This window comes from Triturus cristatus, chromosome 3_1 (genome assembly GCF_964204655.1).
Source record: "Triturus cristatus chromosome 3_1, aTriCri1.1, whole genome shotgun sequence".
Lineage (NCBI taxonomy): Eukaryota > Metazoa > Chordata > Amphibia > Caudata > Salamandridae > Triturus > Triturus cristatus.
The window spans coordinates 346,257,704-346,272,927 of NC_140583.1; the positions used below are offsets into that span (position 1 = coordinate 346,257,704).

Consider the following 15,224-nt stretch of genomic DNA (forward strand, 5'->3'; position numbering starts at 1 on the left):
CTGTTGTGATATGGTACTCACTGTGTGTGTCCTCTGACGTTGAGCTGCGGTTGGCTGTGTATCTGGGTCCTCTGAGACTGACAGGGAAATCAGGTTCCGGGCTGAATGCCGTTGCCTGTCTAGCGTGGACGTCTTCCTTGACATCCTCTTGTTCGAATTCCTTTTCGAAAAATGTCGGATTCTCGTCATCTCACTGTTGTTCCAAGGCACGCCAACGTGAACGGTCTTCTGCTATGGAAAAGCAGAACGGAAGGCTTCATTATGGTCCGGGGACAGACAAAGATTTCAGACAGCATGCTGGCTGTCAACGAGTAGTTTAAATGGCACTGTGGACAGTATTGAAAGTTTTTTTCTTTCCAACATGTGGTGCCCATTCTTTAACGCGAGACTCGTGGAAAGGACCCTGTCTGGGGCCAAGACCTGCGGGGGCTAGAGGATCACCAACGATGCGAGACCGAAGCAGTCGACTACGATGGTGAAAATGAAAGATTGTTCAGAGGCTACCAGAAGTGGAAAACTCTTAAGGCCCCGACAAAGGGTGCCAAGTAGTGTCGTGAGTCCCGACAATGCACGTCCGAACTATTAGGTGGAAGAAAACAATCAAACCATGTAGTCGATGCCCATGCACACTGCCGACTAAGGAGTCACTATACCAGGTAACTCAAAAAACTTCTTCGACTAAAAACAAGTTGTACTCATTTAAGCTGAGCATTAGATGGGATCCAGCTCACCATGCACTTCATCAGCCTTCATAATAGTTCATACTTCTGCAGTTGTTCTAATGCCATTGCCAAGAGAAAAGGTTGCAATAACTCTGTCCTTAGGCCATTAATCAGGGGCCAAACATGCATGCCACAAAGCATCAAGAAAACAAGTCATCATATTTGGGTCTCTATAAGGCTCTCCTTAGATGTAGAGCGGTAAGATAAGCAAACCTACATTTTAAACCAACTGGGTGAATTATGGCTTGAGCCTATAAATTACAAACACAGACACTTTATGAAGAGGCATGGACACAGGGCATGCGGGTAAAATGGGAGAGTAATGTGAATGATATGGATACTCAGCGATCAATTATTAGTTCCCTTCGATCAGCAGGAGACCCAGGTCCCAACAGGATGGAAAGCATATGCCACAAATTCCAGCAATGCCGTGGGTGTTCAAGACATTACTACTCTGAAACTTCGGCCAAGATAATGCACTAAACTGCTTATGAAAAATGCAAAGCTGAGATCCGCATACAGGCCCATGAGGATTTGTACACTTCTCTTTACTAATCCAACAGAGGACCTCTTATTTATCTTGCCAGCTGAGTCTCGACCTGAAAAAAGATCTAATCAGGCCAAGATGCAGCATTAAACCCCTAAAAGCCTACAAATATGTCCGTCTGAATGGCACTTAGACCCCGAACTGCAGGCTATATATAACTATAAACTTGAATCTCTGTTGCATGTCGTATGTGTCTGCTAAGAGTTGAATGGGTTGAGGTGTTATAGGTTTACTCCTACATTTCGCATTTTAGAAATCAGGGAACGTCAAAACACAATTGCAGCATGCCTAAGTGGGACACACGCTCCGCTAACAACAAGTTTCTGAAATCTTTGAAGGACACCTACAAAGATATGAACACGAATGCCTCGTTATTTCCAACCGCTAATTTGTTAGAGTTCTCGGTATGGACACTCTGCATATTATTAGATCTTTATATTTTAACAGAATTCAGCCTGATATTTAGATCGAAGGCTGATGGAGCACAGAGGGGAAGAAATAACGTGACAGTTCCAGCCTGCACAATGCACTTTAACACAATGAGTTATCAACCCATTATTTGCATATTGAATCAATTTTGTAGATTGAAAAGGTTTTTGGATCAGGTTTTTATGTTCTAAGATAAGAACGAAACCGGCAGGATATCTCTGAACAGCACATGCAACTTTATGCCACTCATGAACGAAGTATGAGTTTTTCTGCTCATTGGCTATAATGCATCAATCACGCAATAATGCACTTGTTATGCATTAATCTAGGAGTGAAGCTAGCGCAATGAAGTTTGAAACCATCTTGCTCATAGTGAATTTTATATCAAGTATCTTTATGCTTTATGTTTCAACAGAAGAATGATGCTTTTGTGATACCGCTAGCTAGCATTATGTACTTTATGCCTTTTTAGAATGAAGTTAGAGTACTACCTTGCTCATTTTACATACAGTACTATCACCTAGATGTGCTTCAAACCAGGAACGATATATCGTTTTTGTCTGCTTATTGTGCACACTTAATTTACTTTCAGATGATATCCTGACCACACTTCAATGTAAAAATGCAAGAACATAATTTTCGTTGTTTTAGTGTTTGTGTTATCTAGTTTTTAGCTTAAGTATATTAATTTGATATAACAAACTAATGTTTGATGAAGTGCTAATTACGCTTTTGTTTTCTCCCTGAATTTGGCATAAGCTTTTAATATTGTTATGGTTTTAATTAACTAAAAAAAAAATTACGTTACTTTACCTACAATTTAATTAATTCACATTGCACAGCTAATCTTAAGAGTTTACCAAATGTTTATCACTACTACTAAAACTGATATACTTCCTTAAAAGCCCCAAACAGTTGCACTGGTGGACATGCACTACATCAAGTAATCAGTACAGTTCTGTCCTTGTCTCCCACACATTTTTTTTCCACTGGAGCACTAAAGAAATGCTCTTGTCAAAACAACCCTTCATAGTGATTTTCACTGTTTTCTCTTTTTAAAAAGCTTCTACCAATCTTCTGATAATATTTTAACATCTCAGCCTTCAGCAGTCCCAAAGGACACTGGCGATCTACAGAACCATATCCCTTCTCCCCTACCTGGCAACAGTTCTGGATAAACTCGCCAACAAACAACCGGCGGACCACCTTAAACCAAACAGCTCCTGGACCCTTCTCAATCTGGATTTAGGTTCAATCTCAGCACTAAAACTGCTCTTTTCACCGCCACCGACATCATCCATCTAAGCATGGACAGGTGAGACAAAGCAGAACTCATTCTTCTCGACCTCTTCGCATTCAACACCATCTCCCACCCCATTCTCCTTCCTATGACTCCACAAGATTGAAATACATGGACCTGCAATCCAATGGATCATATCTTCGTCACATGACGCACCCAGTCAGGCAGTCTGGACCCGCACTCCTCCTTTGCCTCCATCTTGATCTGTGGTGTCTTCCGGGCCCCCTTACTCAGCACCATGATCTTCTACGATCCCTCCATTGGACAACATTGTCAGAGCCCATATACCCAAAATCATCTTGTACGCTAACGACACACAGCTCACTCTCGCCTGCTCTGAAGACACCTCTCACACCCAGACGAATATCATCAACTGTATGTTGTCCAAAGTCACAAACTGGATGAACATCCACTGTCCAAATCTCAACCCCAACAAAATTGAGGTGGTAATCTTCCAAAAAGACTCCTCTCTCTGGTCCTTGGCCGGGTGGCCCCCTGAATTAGGACTGACACCAAACTTGTCACACCAAGCCAGGAACTTAGGGGTCATGATCGACAATCAAATCTCAATGACCAACGAGGCTAACAAGGTTGTCTGCTCCTGCTTCCACCCCTCAAGCTCCTCAGGAACATCTCCAGATGGCTCCCACTAAACAGCCATAGAACTGTTACCTAAGCCCTGATTACCAGCAAACTACACTCTATGTCAGCATCACCGTGCAGCTCAGTAAGAGACTCCAGAACATTCCCCTCCCCACCCCAGCATACCTGAACAGCCACATCAACCTCCACATATTGACCAGACACCGCCACTTGGATGGCCTCCTGCTCCCCCATGTCCCCCGGCAGCCATACATTTTTTACGCCCCACCCCCAAAAAAACCCTGGAACAATCTCCCCCTTTACATCAGAGCCACCAGCTCTCTCATAGAATTCCACACAAAACCTGGCAATTCCAATATGCCCGTCAGGGTAGTAACTTCCTTCTTGGGTATACCCCAGGGTGATACGTTTGCTACACAACACAACATAAAACAGCCACAACGTGCGTTGTATGCAACATCACTGACATACGATTAAGATGAAATAAATGGAACAGTACACCTTCTGCTTGTAGCTCAAGTACGGCAATATCCAGTGTTCTACACCTTCCTTTAATACATGAGCCTCAGAAAAGAATGAAACTTTATTTTATAAACGGTGCTTTTCCACCTAGATAATACTCTTCACCTTCAAAGACCAAAAGAGGGGTTCTGCATAGGACCAACATCGGCCTTACAGATTAAACATTTCATGTGGTAACTTCAGAATCTATTCCAAAACTTTGGTAAAACTGTGCCAGACCTCTGGCCTTCAGTTCAGTTTTCACTTCTTGTAGGTGCTTAGCCTAGGACTACGATTGTGAAAATGTCAATACTATAATATTAATAACTGTACAACTTCAAACACCTTTCCCTCTTACCAGCACACACTTTCAGCTATACAACAATGAGTGCAAGCTTATTCCTTACAGCAAAACACATTTTTAAAGTTTTCATCATCTTTGAAGACCAACTACGGCACTGTATTTTAAGGCCAGGTCACATACATAAGGATGATCAAATAATGTAAGTTTTTGTCTAAAAAGCTTCCTTACTTACCTGACATATGTGAGATTAAATCTGATTGGGAGTTGGAAATCAAGCTGGATAGTAGCACACTGATGGTATCTGCCAATAGCGTCTTTAATTTTTATATCAATCTGTAAGGGAAAAGGCCGGTTAGCAGCTAATAGCTGTTTTTTGTCACTATTTCTATCAGAGTTAAAAAAAAAAAAATGTGTCCATGAGTTGGCTGCATTGTCTTACTGACCTTGGGGCCATAGAATGCTCCATCGCCTGGATTCAGTTTCCAAGCTTCTCCAAACTCGTTAAGACTCTCCTCTAATTGCTATAAATAATAAGAAACTAAAATAAGATAACAGTGCATAAACAAGTCCCAAAGCTCTAACTGTGTGCGAGGCCAAATCCAAGACATTACAGGTGACAAGGGATGACATTAGGATTACCATACTACTGAGGTTGGTAACATCATTCCATTTACACAACAGCATCTGATTTTTAAGGAAGGCATGGTGTTGATCTAAAAGCTACACTCTACATCACCTCACCACAAAAGTGAAGGTGGAGGTTGTGAAAACACATCAGTAGGTTGATCAATATTTGAACAATGCACACATAAAACTGCGCTGCATGCTTAGAATACCAAGGAGTTACAGAGTAGATTATCCAAGAGAGACTAAGGAAATGTAAAGAGTGTGATAAGTGAGTTAAACAATTATGATTAGACGATAACAAGTAAGTATGTGAGTAACCACCTCAAAACCGCATGGGCCCTTGTGCTCAACAGTCTTTAGTTCATAAACTAATACATAATCTTCAAATAACATTTCTATATCTCAATAAACTACGCACTAAAAACTAAATGATGCACTTCCATTGATATTATTAACCAGAAGAATACATCCATTCACAGAAAATCTGTAAAGTAAAATGGAGGCAAACAGCCACACCTAATTTCATAGTGATAAATAAACCAATGGTGGGGTTTATCCATAAAGCAGTCTGATAAGGCAGGTAAATTTAAGCTTAATAAACCACCATGCCATGGAATAGGATTTTAGAACATGAGATCAAAGCAGCACACAACTGAACATACATCACAAACATAACAATACAAATCCTGTGGGTCATGGCCACGGAGGAAGGTTTCTCTCCTTGCAAGAAATCACACATTTTACAAATATAGGAGAATTGCTGAGTTGAGTTCACAAGCACCCAATACAGAAACAAATCACCCACAACATGTCACAATTTTCAAGCAGCATTTCTTGTCTGGCAACTGCCTTCCATCTAGTCTTTACTTCCTTTTGGGGTAGATTGGGATTTGAAAAGTAGGTGTCCTTCAGGTTGAAGGCCGTCATGAAGTCCCATACCTACAGTAGAGGGATGACATCCTGGAGCATCGCTATGTGGAAGTGCTCAGACAGTATGTACTTGTTGAGGGGCCGGGGACTGAGCATGGGCCTGAAAGACCAGTCCTTCTTGGGAGTGAGACAGTAGAGGGAGTACACTCCATTGCCTTGCTGGTGTGGCGGCACAGGCTCTATGGCCCCCTTTCAAATGAGTGTGTCTACTTCCTCTTGGAGGAGGCACTGGTGTTAAGGAGAGACGGTGTGTTTGTGTTGTGCAATGTCTGGCGGGGTTGTGGTGAGTTACAAGCAGTTACAAGCAGTAACCCTGGCCTCTGATGGCAAATACCGATTGATCTCAGATGATTATGGCCCACCATGGAAGAAACCTCTGTAGTCTTCCCCTGCGATCGGAGGGAAGTGTGAGCGAGTCAGAGTATGGTGGGCCGCCTGCTTTAACGGTACTGTCCTTCTTCCCTCGGAGTTGTTACCCCTGCAGCCCACCTGTAATAGCCCCATTAAGTGGTTTTCTGGTTCTGCTGCCTCTGAAAAGCAGTAGAAGCATTGGGAGAGGTGGACTTAGTCCTTCCACAGTACTGAGACCTGCTAAAAGGAGCCACAGGGAGGAAGAGTCTGAAACGAACAATGGCTTTGGCTGTGCCTGTGTTCGTTTTGAGCATGTGGTCGACCTGTAGTCCTAAGAGGTGGTTCCCAATTGTAGTGCAGATTGAGCCGGTGCTGTAGCACTTCTGGCTTAAAGGCAGAGACAGACAACAAGGCATGGCATTAGACGAGTATGCTTGAGTTGAATCTGTGCGCCACAGTGTCCACAGCATCTAGGACACACTGAATGATTAGATATGATTTTTCCCTCAGTGAAAAAGTTATGGCCTTGTTTCCGTTGCTCCTGGAGGTATTGGAGGAGCTCTTTAATTTCATCACTGTATGCCTGGTCGCACCAGGAGAGCATGCCTATTGAATTAGCGATACCCGAAATGGGCAGCTAACTGGGCTGCAACATGTTTACTAGCCGTGCCAATCTTCTTGCTCTCCTTGTCTGGGGTTGGAGTGCCACTGGTGCCTTGAGTGTTGGCTCCCTTATAGAATGTGTGCACTATCAGGGAGTCTGGGGGAACTGACCTCTGATGTAGGAAGGATCTGAGGAGGAAGTTTTATATTTCTTCTCCACCCTAGCAGTCACCACCAGAGGCATTGACCGGCTTCTTGAAATTTTCAGGAGCGGACTTCAGTATGCCCTTGAGCATGGGTAAAAATTGGAGGGAGCGCTGTGTGGATTAGAGTATTTCCACTAGGAAATCCTCGTCCTCTTGAACCACATGTAATTCCACACTGTGGAAGGCTGCGGCTCAATAAAGGACCTCAATGTATGAAGTGTTGTCATCTGGAAAGGGACAGTTTGGCAGGATAGACGTCTGGGACAGTGTTCCCAGATGGATCAACATAATCATCTGAGGGGTCATCCCGAGGATCGAGGCACTAGTCGGCTTCTACCTTGACCCTGTTGTCCAACTCCTCCTCCTTCCCCTCAACTTTCACTTCCATCCTCTCCCCTCCCTCAACCTTCTTCCAAGGGTCACCCCTCACCACATTCACCTGGGGGTTCCCCATATTCATCACTCGGAGGATGAGGGGAGGTAGTCCTTCATTTCCTTTAGATCCTAATGAAGTGAGTAGAAAATATGACCGTGCAAAGAATCAGAAAGAAAAGGTATCTGTAACAATCTGATGCTTCCGGGGAGTAGGGCTGGTCGCATGTGAATTTACACTACTGCATGCCACTAACAGATGCTTACAGGGTAAGTTACTTTTACGGTTGGTGGCATGTTTAGCTGTTGATACAAATGCTCTGCATAGACTATAAAGCAGTACTCTTACTAAGCAGTGGCTAAGTGTAGGATGTTGCAGAGAACTGAAAAAGCATACATCGAATTTGTTGGCCAACATTAGCTTGCTGGCATCTATGGAAACGCTACTGAGGAAAGCCATAGATATTCACTTTTTTTTGGTGCAGTTGTGTTCCGGTGGGGTGGGCAATTGCCACTTCGGTCTAGCTTAACAGGTTTACGTTTGACCAATTAATACATTTGGCCAACCAGCAGGCAATGCATCCCTGTGAGAGAGCATAGCCCATCAGTGGTTTGGCAAATGAAACAAAAAGCTATTGAGTTTTGCAGAATGCTTTTGTTCTGTCAATGTAAAACATAAGAGCCCTCTTGACAACTAGTGTGTGAAGTGCCGCTACAGAGAAAAACACTGGTAATTCAATGGTTTTATAAAGGGGAAAGGAAGACACTACTTTAGGGAGAAACTTTGGATATGTCCTAAAGACAAGTCTTTCATTATGGACCTGGAAAAAAGGTTCCTCTATAGGGGGAACAACCTTTACAACGCAACTTTTACAACGCACTACCATTACAACGCATTTTTTACAACGCATAATCCATTACAACGCATGACATTACAACGCATGACACTACAACGCATTTTTAAAAACTACCTTTACAACGCATTCCATTACAACGCATACTACCATTACAACGCATACCATTACAACGCATAATATTACACTATACTATCCAACACTTACCCTACTGATGCACCCCCTGGAGTTAGAATAGTAATTTTTACCCCTACACTATCCAACACTTACCCTACTGTTGCACCCCCTGGAGTTAGAATAGTAATTTTTACCCCTACACTATCCAACACTTACCCTACTGTTGCACCCCCTGGAGTTAGAATAGTAATTTTTACCCCTACACTATCCAACACTTACCCTACTGTTGCACCCCCTGGAGTTAGAATAGTAATTTTTACCCCTACACTATCCAACACTTACCCTACTGTTGCACCCCCTGGAGTTAGAATAGTAATTTTTACCCCTATACTATCCAACACTTACCCTACTGATGCACCCCCTGGAGTTAGAATAGTAATTTTTACCCCTATACTATCCAACACTTACCCTACTGATGCACCCCCTGGAGTTAGAATAGTAATTTTTACCCCTATACTATCCAACACTTACCCTACTGATGCACCCCCTGGAGTTAGAATAGTAATTTTTACCCCTATACTATCCAACACTTACCCTACTGATGCACCCCCTGGAGTTAGAATAGTAATTTTTACCCCTATACTATCCAACACTTACCCTACTGATGCACCCCCTGGAGTTAGAATAGTAATTTTTACCCCTATACTATCCAATACTTACCTTAAATGTAATTTAATATTATGCGTTGTAATGGTATGCGTTGTAAAGGTAGTATGCGTTGTAATGGTAATGCGTTGTAAAGGTATTTATTAAAAATGCGTTGTAGTGTCCTGCGTTGTAATGTCATGCGTTGTAATGGATTATGCGTTGTAAAAAATGCGTTGTAAGTGCATGCGTTGTAAAAGTGTGCGTTGTAACGTCATACATCCCCTCTATAGTGTGATCTTGAAGCTCACAAATTTGACTAAGATAGCTTATGGCCACCAGGTATGCCACTTTCCAAGAGAGGAACTTGTGCCCCAGAAAGGCATGGATGCTGGCTCGCGCTGGAATGGACTTGGAGCTCATGCTTAAAGTGTACACATGAATTTAAATGTCTCAATCCAGAGCTCATGCTGAATGCATATAAGTGAAGAAAAAAAAGAAAGTCTCGGAAACAGGCTCACCGAATTCAAACTACAGAAAAATTATCCATATGCTGGAAAGCTCTAAAGTACTTCAGTTAGCTTGAGAATGACATATTAAAGAGGTGCGGTCCTATCCTAAAGGTGTGGTATGGGTTCAGTAGCACGTCACCAAATTATGTTGTGTCCCAGAGAGGCACCAACCTCCAAGGTAAAGGATATTATGATTTATTTATTAAATTTCTCTTTCACCAAAAGACAACACACAACACTCTGGTAACAGCTCCTGATCTCAACAGGACATTGAACACTCACAAAGAAATACCGAAGCCAAGTTTCAATATTAAAGCAACCATCAATAAATAAAATATAACAGAACTGCAGTGGGCATGAATGGAGGAGTCCGAAAGCTTGGCCCATAAATCCTGTTGGAACAATGTTGCGGTTCGACCCAAGGACGGTAGGTACTCTGGGTGGAATAAAGTGTTTAAGTCCTTCCATGTAGGCCTTGATGACAGGGACAATGAAGAGTGAAGTATGTTCCCTATTCTGAAGGGAGACACCAACTGCTGCGAAGTAAAGTCTAAAAGAAGTGTAGAAGAGGCCTGATATTTGCAAATGTAGCAGACTATGTCTTGGACAGCTAGATTTACAGGGTTAATGCATTTAGAGAGACAATAGTGAACAAAGCATTTTCCTTTGGCTGCATGGCCTGCCTGTGTGTTGGGCTTCCTGGAGGATAAATGAAAAATAGAGTCCAATTGTTTCAGAAGGACTAACCCTCCTAAAGGAAAGAAAACAAAAGGTTTTCTTATTAAACTCTCACTCACCAGGGTTATCCCTTGGTTGCATGCTTCATAGGGTCCATCACATTCCGCTGCGGTATGAGGCATACTACGTCCTACGACACATGGGGTATCCAAATGATAAAGGAGATGGAAAAAGAAAGGAGTGGAAAGGTTTTATGGAGTGAGATTGAAAATACCTGCCCAGAAGGTGAACCACTATTTATTCTTGCTTCTAGTCAGTATAGGTAAAAACAAGGGGGAAATGAAAGGAAAGGCTTTAACATGCCTGCCTTTTTAAAAGGGCAACATGTTTCAAGCCGCCACCCACAGGCTTTTCATCAGGACCAAAGGAAACTAACTCCCCGATACCACACCTGTTCTGCTAATCGCACGCACACTGCATGCCAAACAGTAATATTTTAGTTTGGTTTATACAGCACGTACTTGGTAATTACTGTCTGTAGCTATAAAAGATGCAAAATGTCTGCCTCATGGGTACTCAGGTTGTGAGTGAAGGCTGTATTAACACACACACTCCAAAGCTTCACCTCCACCTATCAACTGAATAATCAGTTGATAGGCGGAGGTGAAGCTTTGGAGTAGGTAATAATTACCAAGTAGTTGGGGTGCCTGATTGTGCCCCAATTATAAGTGAGAAGATATGGCAGGTCGGGCAATAGGGACTGGTCTAGAAGAGTGATGAACCAAGGCTGCCTGGCGCATTTTGAAGTCACCAGAATGAAGGACGTTTGCCGAAGCTTCCAGACCAAGAATGGAAGAAGTGGGATAGGAGGAAAGGGTAGGCAAATATCCCTGGCCAATTAATCTCTACATATTGTGTGAGCTCCAGTTTCTAACATGGAAAGTTGCTTTCCTAGTAGCATCACTTCTCTTAGAAGAGTTAGTGAACTGCAAGCGCTAACTATTCAGGAACCTTTCCTACAAATCCATCACAATAAGGTTGTTCTCAGAACCAATCCAAAATTCCTCCCTAAAGTCATTTCTCCTTTCCACCTCAATCAGTCTGTAGAGTTGCCAGTTTTCTTCTCGCAGCCACAGACAGTCGCAGAAAGAGCTCTTCATACCCTAGATGTCAAAAGAGCATTGCTTTATTACATGGAAAGGACACAACCTTTTCGTAAGACCAAACAACTTTTTGTGTCATTCTCACCACCACACAAAGGCAACCCCATATAAAAGTCTGGGATAGCTAGATGGATTGTTTAATGCATACGCATTTGCTATCACAAAGCAAAACGTACTTTATCTGTTCCTCCTAAAGCCCACTCTACACAAAAGATAGGGGCATCAATGGCATTTTTAGGGAACATTCCCTTAGATGACATCTGCAAAGCAGCTACATGGTGTACACCGCATACATTCACAAAACACTATTCTCTAGATGTGCAAACAAAACAACAAGCTAGTGTGGGCCAGGTTGTACTCAAAACGCTTTTTCAAACTACTGCAACAGGTACTGGTGGTCATCGCTAGGGATGGGTACTGCTATACAATCTATGCTAAGTGTGTGATCTGCAGATCATATGCCCCAAACAGAAAATGCTACTTACCAGTATGCATCTGTTCTTGGCATGTAGAGCTGCAGATCCACACACGCCCACCTGCCTCCCCGGCTACCTTTATCTGTTCCAGTACTATCTTATTTAGATACAGCATACATGGGCATCTTTATGTCTCTTACAAAACTCCATCATTTCCCTGCTGGCGAAAAACAATCTGAGGATGGAGCCGATGCCCATGCGCACTATAGTCTAAAGGAGGAGTCACCTATCCCGTGACTTCCAAAGATTTTTCCAGGACAAAAACAAGTGCAAACACCAGATGGCGATCTATGCTAATTGTGTGATCTGCAGCTCATATGCCTCGAACAAAGGGCTATTCCTGAAGGGGCTGAAGGTGGAACTTTATTGTGTTTTAAAAATGTAACCCTAGACCACGGAGGAGATCTGTGCACTCTTGATTACCATCTCATCCATAGGAGGATGAGATGGTGTACTCACAGTCAAAGTCTTCAGCTGGTGCTCAGTGGGCCGGTTGTTCCTTGGTCTGAGAACTGGGTTTCGGAGCTGAATAGTAACTCTGCCGAGGTGCCAGGCTGCGGTTCCTCCTTGATTTCCTTATCCCTGAAGAGATCGGTGTGTCATCTTCCTTTCGATGTGTTATTACGTGTCAAGTGAGGTGCCAACCTTAGACAATAATGCAGTGTTTTGTGTAAGCTAAAATCGATGCAGGTGGAACAGGAGGCCTTGTTATGCCCCAGGGATAGACAGTGGTTTCAAACCTGTGGAAGTCTGCCTGCGGATACTTCAATCAACACTAATAAGCAGTTCTGGAATGGGGTTCTTTCTATCACGGATCAGCCATTCTCGAGGAAGAAGTACATGGGAAGGCCCCAAAGAGGGTACTGGCCCCGAACTGAGCATCAAGTAGTTTCAAGATGCTACCAAGACGGTGCAGGAAATACAAATTTTTAAGCATACGGGTCTGGAGATTCAGAATGGTCCTAGAGGCCATGCTACGGGGCGCCGACTTGGCGATCGGTAGAGTCACAGCCAAATCAGCTGGTGTAGAAAAAAACAGAAAAACGAGCCGATGCCCATGTACATTACCAGTCATAGGAGGAGTCACGATAACTCGATGAATCGAAAGGCTTCTTTGAATACATCGGAACACAACATTAGATGACAGGTGTATGCAGAGCATGTGTATCTATGCAGAGTGTGGGTTTTTACACCTACACCCATTGCACAAACATGTAATTTAAAAACCCTTCTAGGGCATTATGGGGCCCTCCTTGGCTCGGGTAGTCAATAATAAATAAGCGGCTCCGGATGCTCATTTCTTATTCTTTTTTGGGGTGTTCAAGTTCCAACCAGGACACCCACACTTTATATTCATATTGGGGCATGGTGGAGTCACAAGGACCCCCACAGTCCCTGCCGGTTCCCCAGCCAGCACCCATAGTGGGTGCCTGTGTGAGGCCGCCATTATGTTATGTTTTGTTATGTTATCCATTCAGTATAGCACATCCACTCACTGCCGGAGGTGTATCTCGGTGCTCGGCTTCTACAGTTAAACGCACCCAATAATTTAAAACAGCCAGATTTTTTTAAATTGAGCGAAATCTCAACAGCCGCAAAAGTAGCTTGGAAGTGGATTCCACGTTGTTGAAGCATTGTAAGACGCCCCATAACGCCCCATAACTTGAGGTTCGAACAGGAGAAACCGACAGAAATGCCTTTTTGCTGGATCTTATAGTGCGAGTGGGACAGTAATAACATATTTTGTCTTTAAGATAGAGGGGATTTGCCAAATAAGGCTTTATGTGGAAGCCAGTGAAGAGAACGGAGCATGGGGGCAGAAGGAGAGCCTGCTGGGAGGGTACAAACCACCCGGACAGCCGCTCGTAGGCTGGCATCAACGTGGTGTTACTGTAGTGTAAAGGGCTGATGATCAGAGCCTGGATCAGCGCTTTTCTGGCTGAAGACTTTCATCAGCAGCCGCAAGGGCGTGAAACAAGACCCTCTTATGGTAGCTCTGTGACTTTTCATGGGTAATTCATGGTCCAGTATGGTACCCAGATTTTTCGCTGATTTACTTGGACATGGGGCCAGTCTCAATTCAGAAGGCCACCAGTCTGGAGACCAGAGATGTTGAGATTTGCCAACGAGCAGAACCTCCGTCTTCTCACTGTTCAGCTGAAGACAGTTGTTGGACATCCAGGCTGCGATGTTCCTCATGCACACTTGAAAACAACACCTGGCATCATCAATGTCCTGTCTCATAGAAATTATTAGTTGAGTATCGTCAGCATAAGAGATTACTTCAATACCTGATGCTTTGACATAACGTGGGGCTCAGAAATGAGGCCATTATTTTGCCTCCGGGGCCAACCACAACATACCAACGGTTAGAAGCCACAGAGGGAGGCCCATGGCAGGTCTCCAGCCAGCAGCTCTGTCGCTTTGGGCGGGAGTGAAGTAGGGGACCCTGCCTGGAAAAGAGAAGGCAGGAAGTTAAGTTTATATATGCTGCCTGCACTCTCGAAGGTAGGGAACAAGCCAGTGTCCCTGGGATGGAGTCCCGGGGCACTGCTCTGGTGTCCCAAGGTTCCCCTATGGCTTGGGGAGGGGTCCGCAAGACCCTCTCCTCATTAAAAATATATCGGCCCTGGGAGAATGGGTCCATGGGCCTCTAGAAGGATAGGTATGGGAAAGACACACACCCCTCTCCCAAAAATAGTATGTTTTGGCCCCAGAGGGCCACCCCTCCCAACCAGGCCTAGTGGGGGGCAGGGTATGCCTAGTCTGTCCCCCTATATGTTTTGTTTATTCTTCTTTGCAGGACACAGTCCTAAAATGGCTGGCACAACATGTTTGTCCATTTGTTGCCAGCCAGGTAGATGTTATGTTTAGATCTCGCAGGTCTGTGGATCCTCCGAGTTTCTCTATTTACATACATCTGTAAACCTTAATTTGCAACAACAACAAAAGAAAACAAAGGATGGATTTATGGCAAATCACAAATAGCACAGTTTCTGGGTAAAGATCTAGCTTTCTGACGAATTTGGATTATTTCAGTTCAGTCGGTTTGGCTGTAGCGGTGTCTAATTATTTCTATGGGTAATTGCATGGGAGAAACGGGTTTTGGGACCACCCCCTCTGTCCCTTCTTGGCGGATCACCCCAAGACTTTCTAGGAAGGAGCTGAGGTGGTGGAGACTCATTTTGGGAACGTTTCCTGAAATGGTGCCAATGCTGTTAGTGAACCAGAAAATCCTTTTTCCTATGGAAACGTAGAGCTAACTAGAACAACCAAATATATAT

General features: G+C 43.7%; 1 protein-coding gene across 1 annotated transcript in view; it reads right to left on the minus strand.

Moving 5' to 3' along the window:
• The window catches only part of LOC146860237 (threonine--tRNA ligase 1, cytoplasmic-like), a 177,998-nt gene that overhangs the window by 47,085 nt on the left and 115,689 nt on the right, over positions 1-15,224 (minus strand). Inside the window, exons 14-15 of the mRNA XM_085644066.1 lie at positions 4,850-4,927; positions 4,639-4,739 (exon numbers count right to left, since the gene is read on the minus strand). Coding sequence (XP_085500192.1) covers positions 4,639-4,739; positions 4,850-4,927 — 179 coding nt within the window. The remainder of the gene's footprint in view (positions 1-4,638; positions 4,740-4,849; positions 4,928-15,224) is intronic.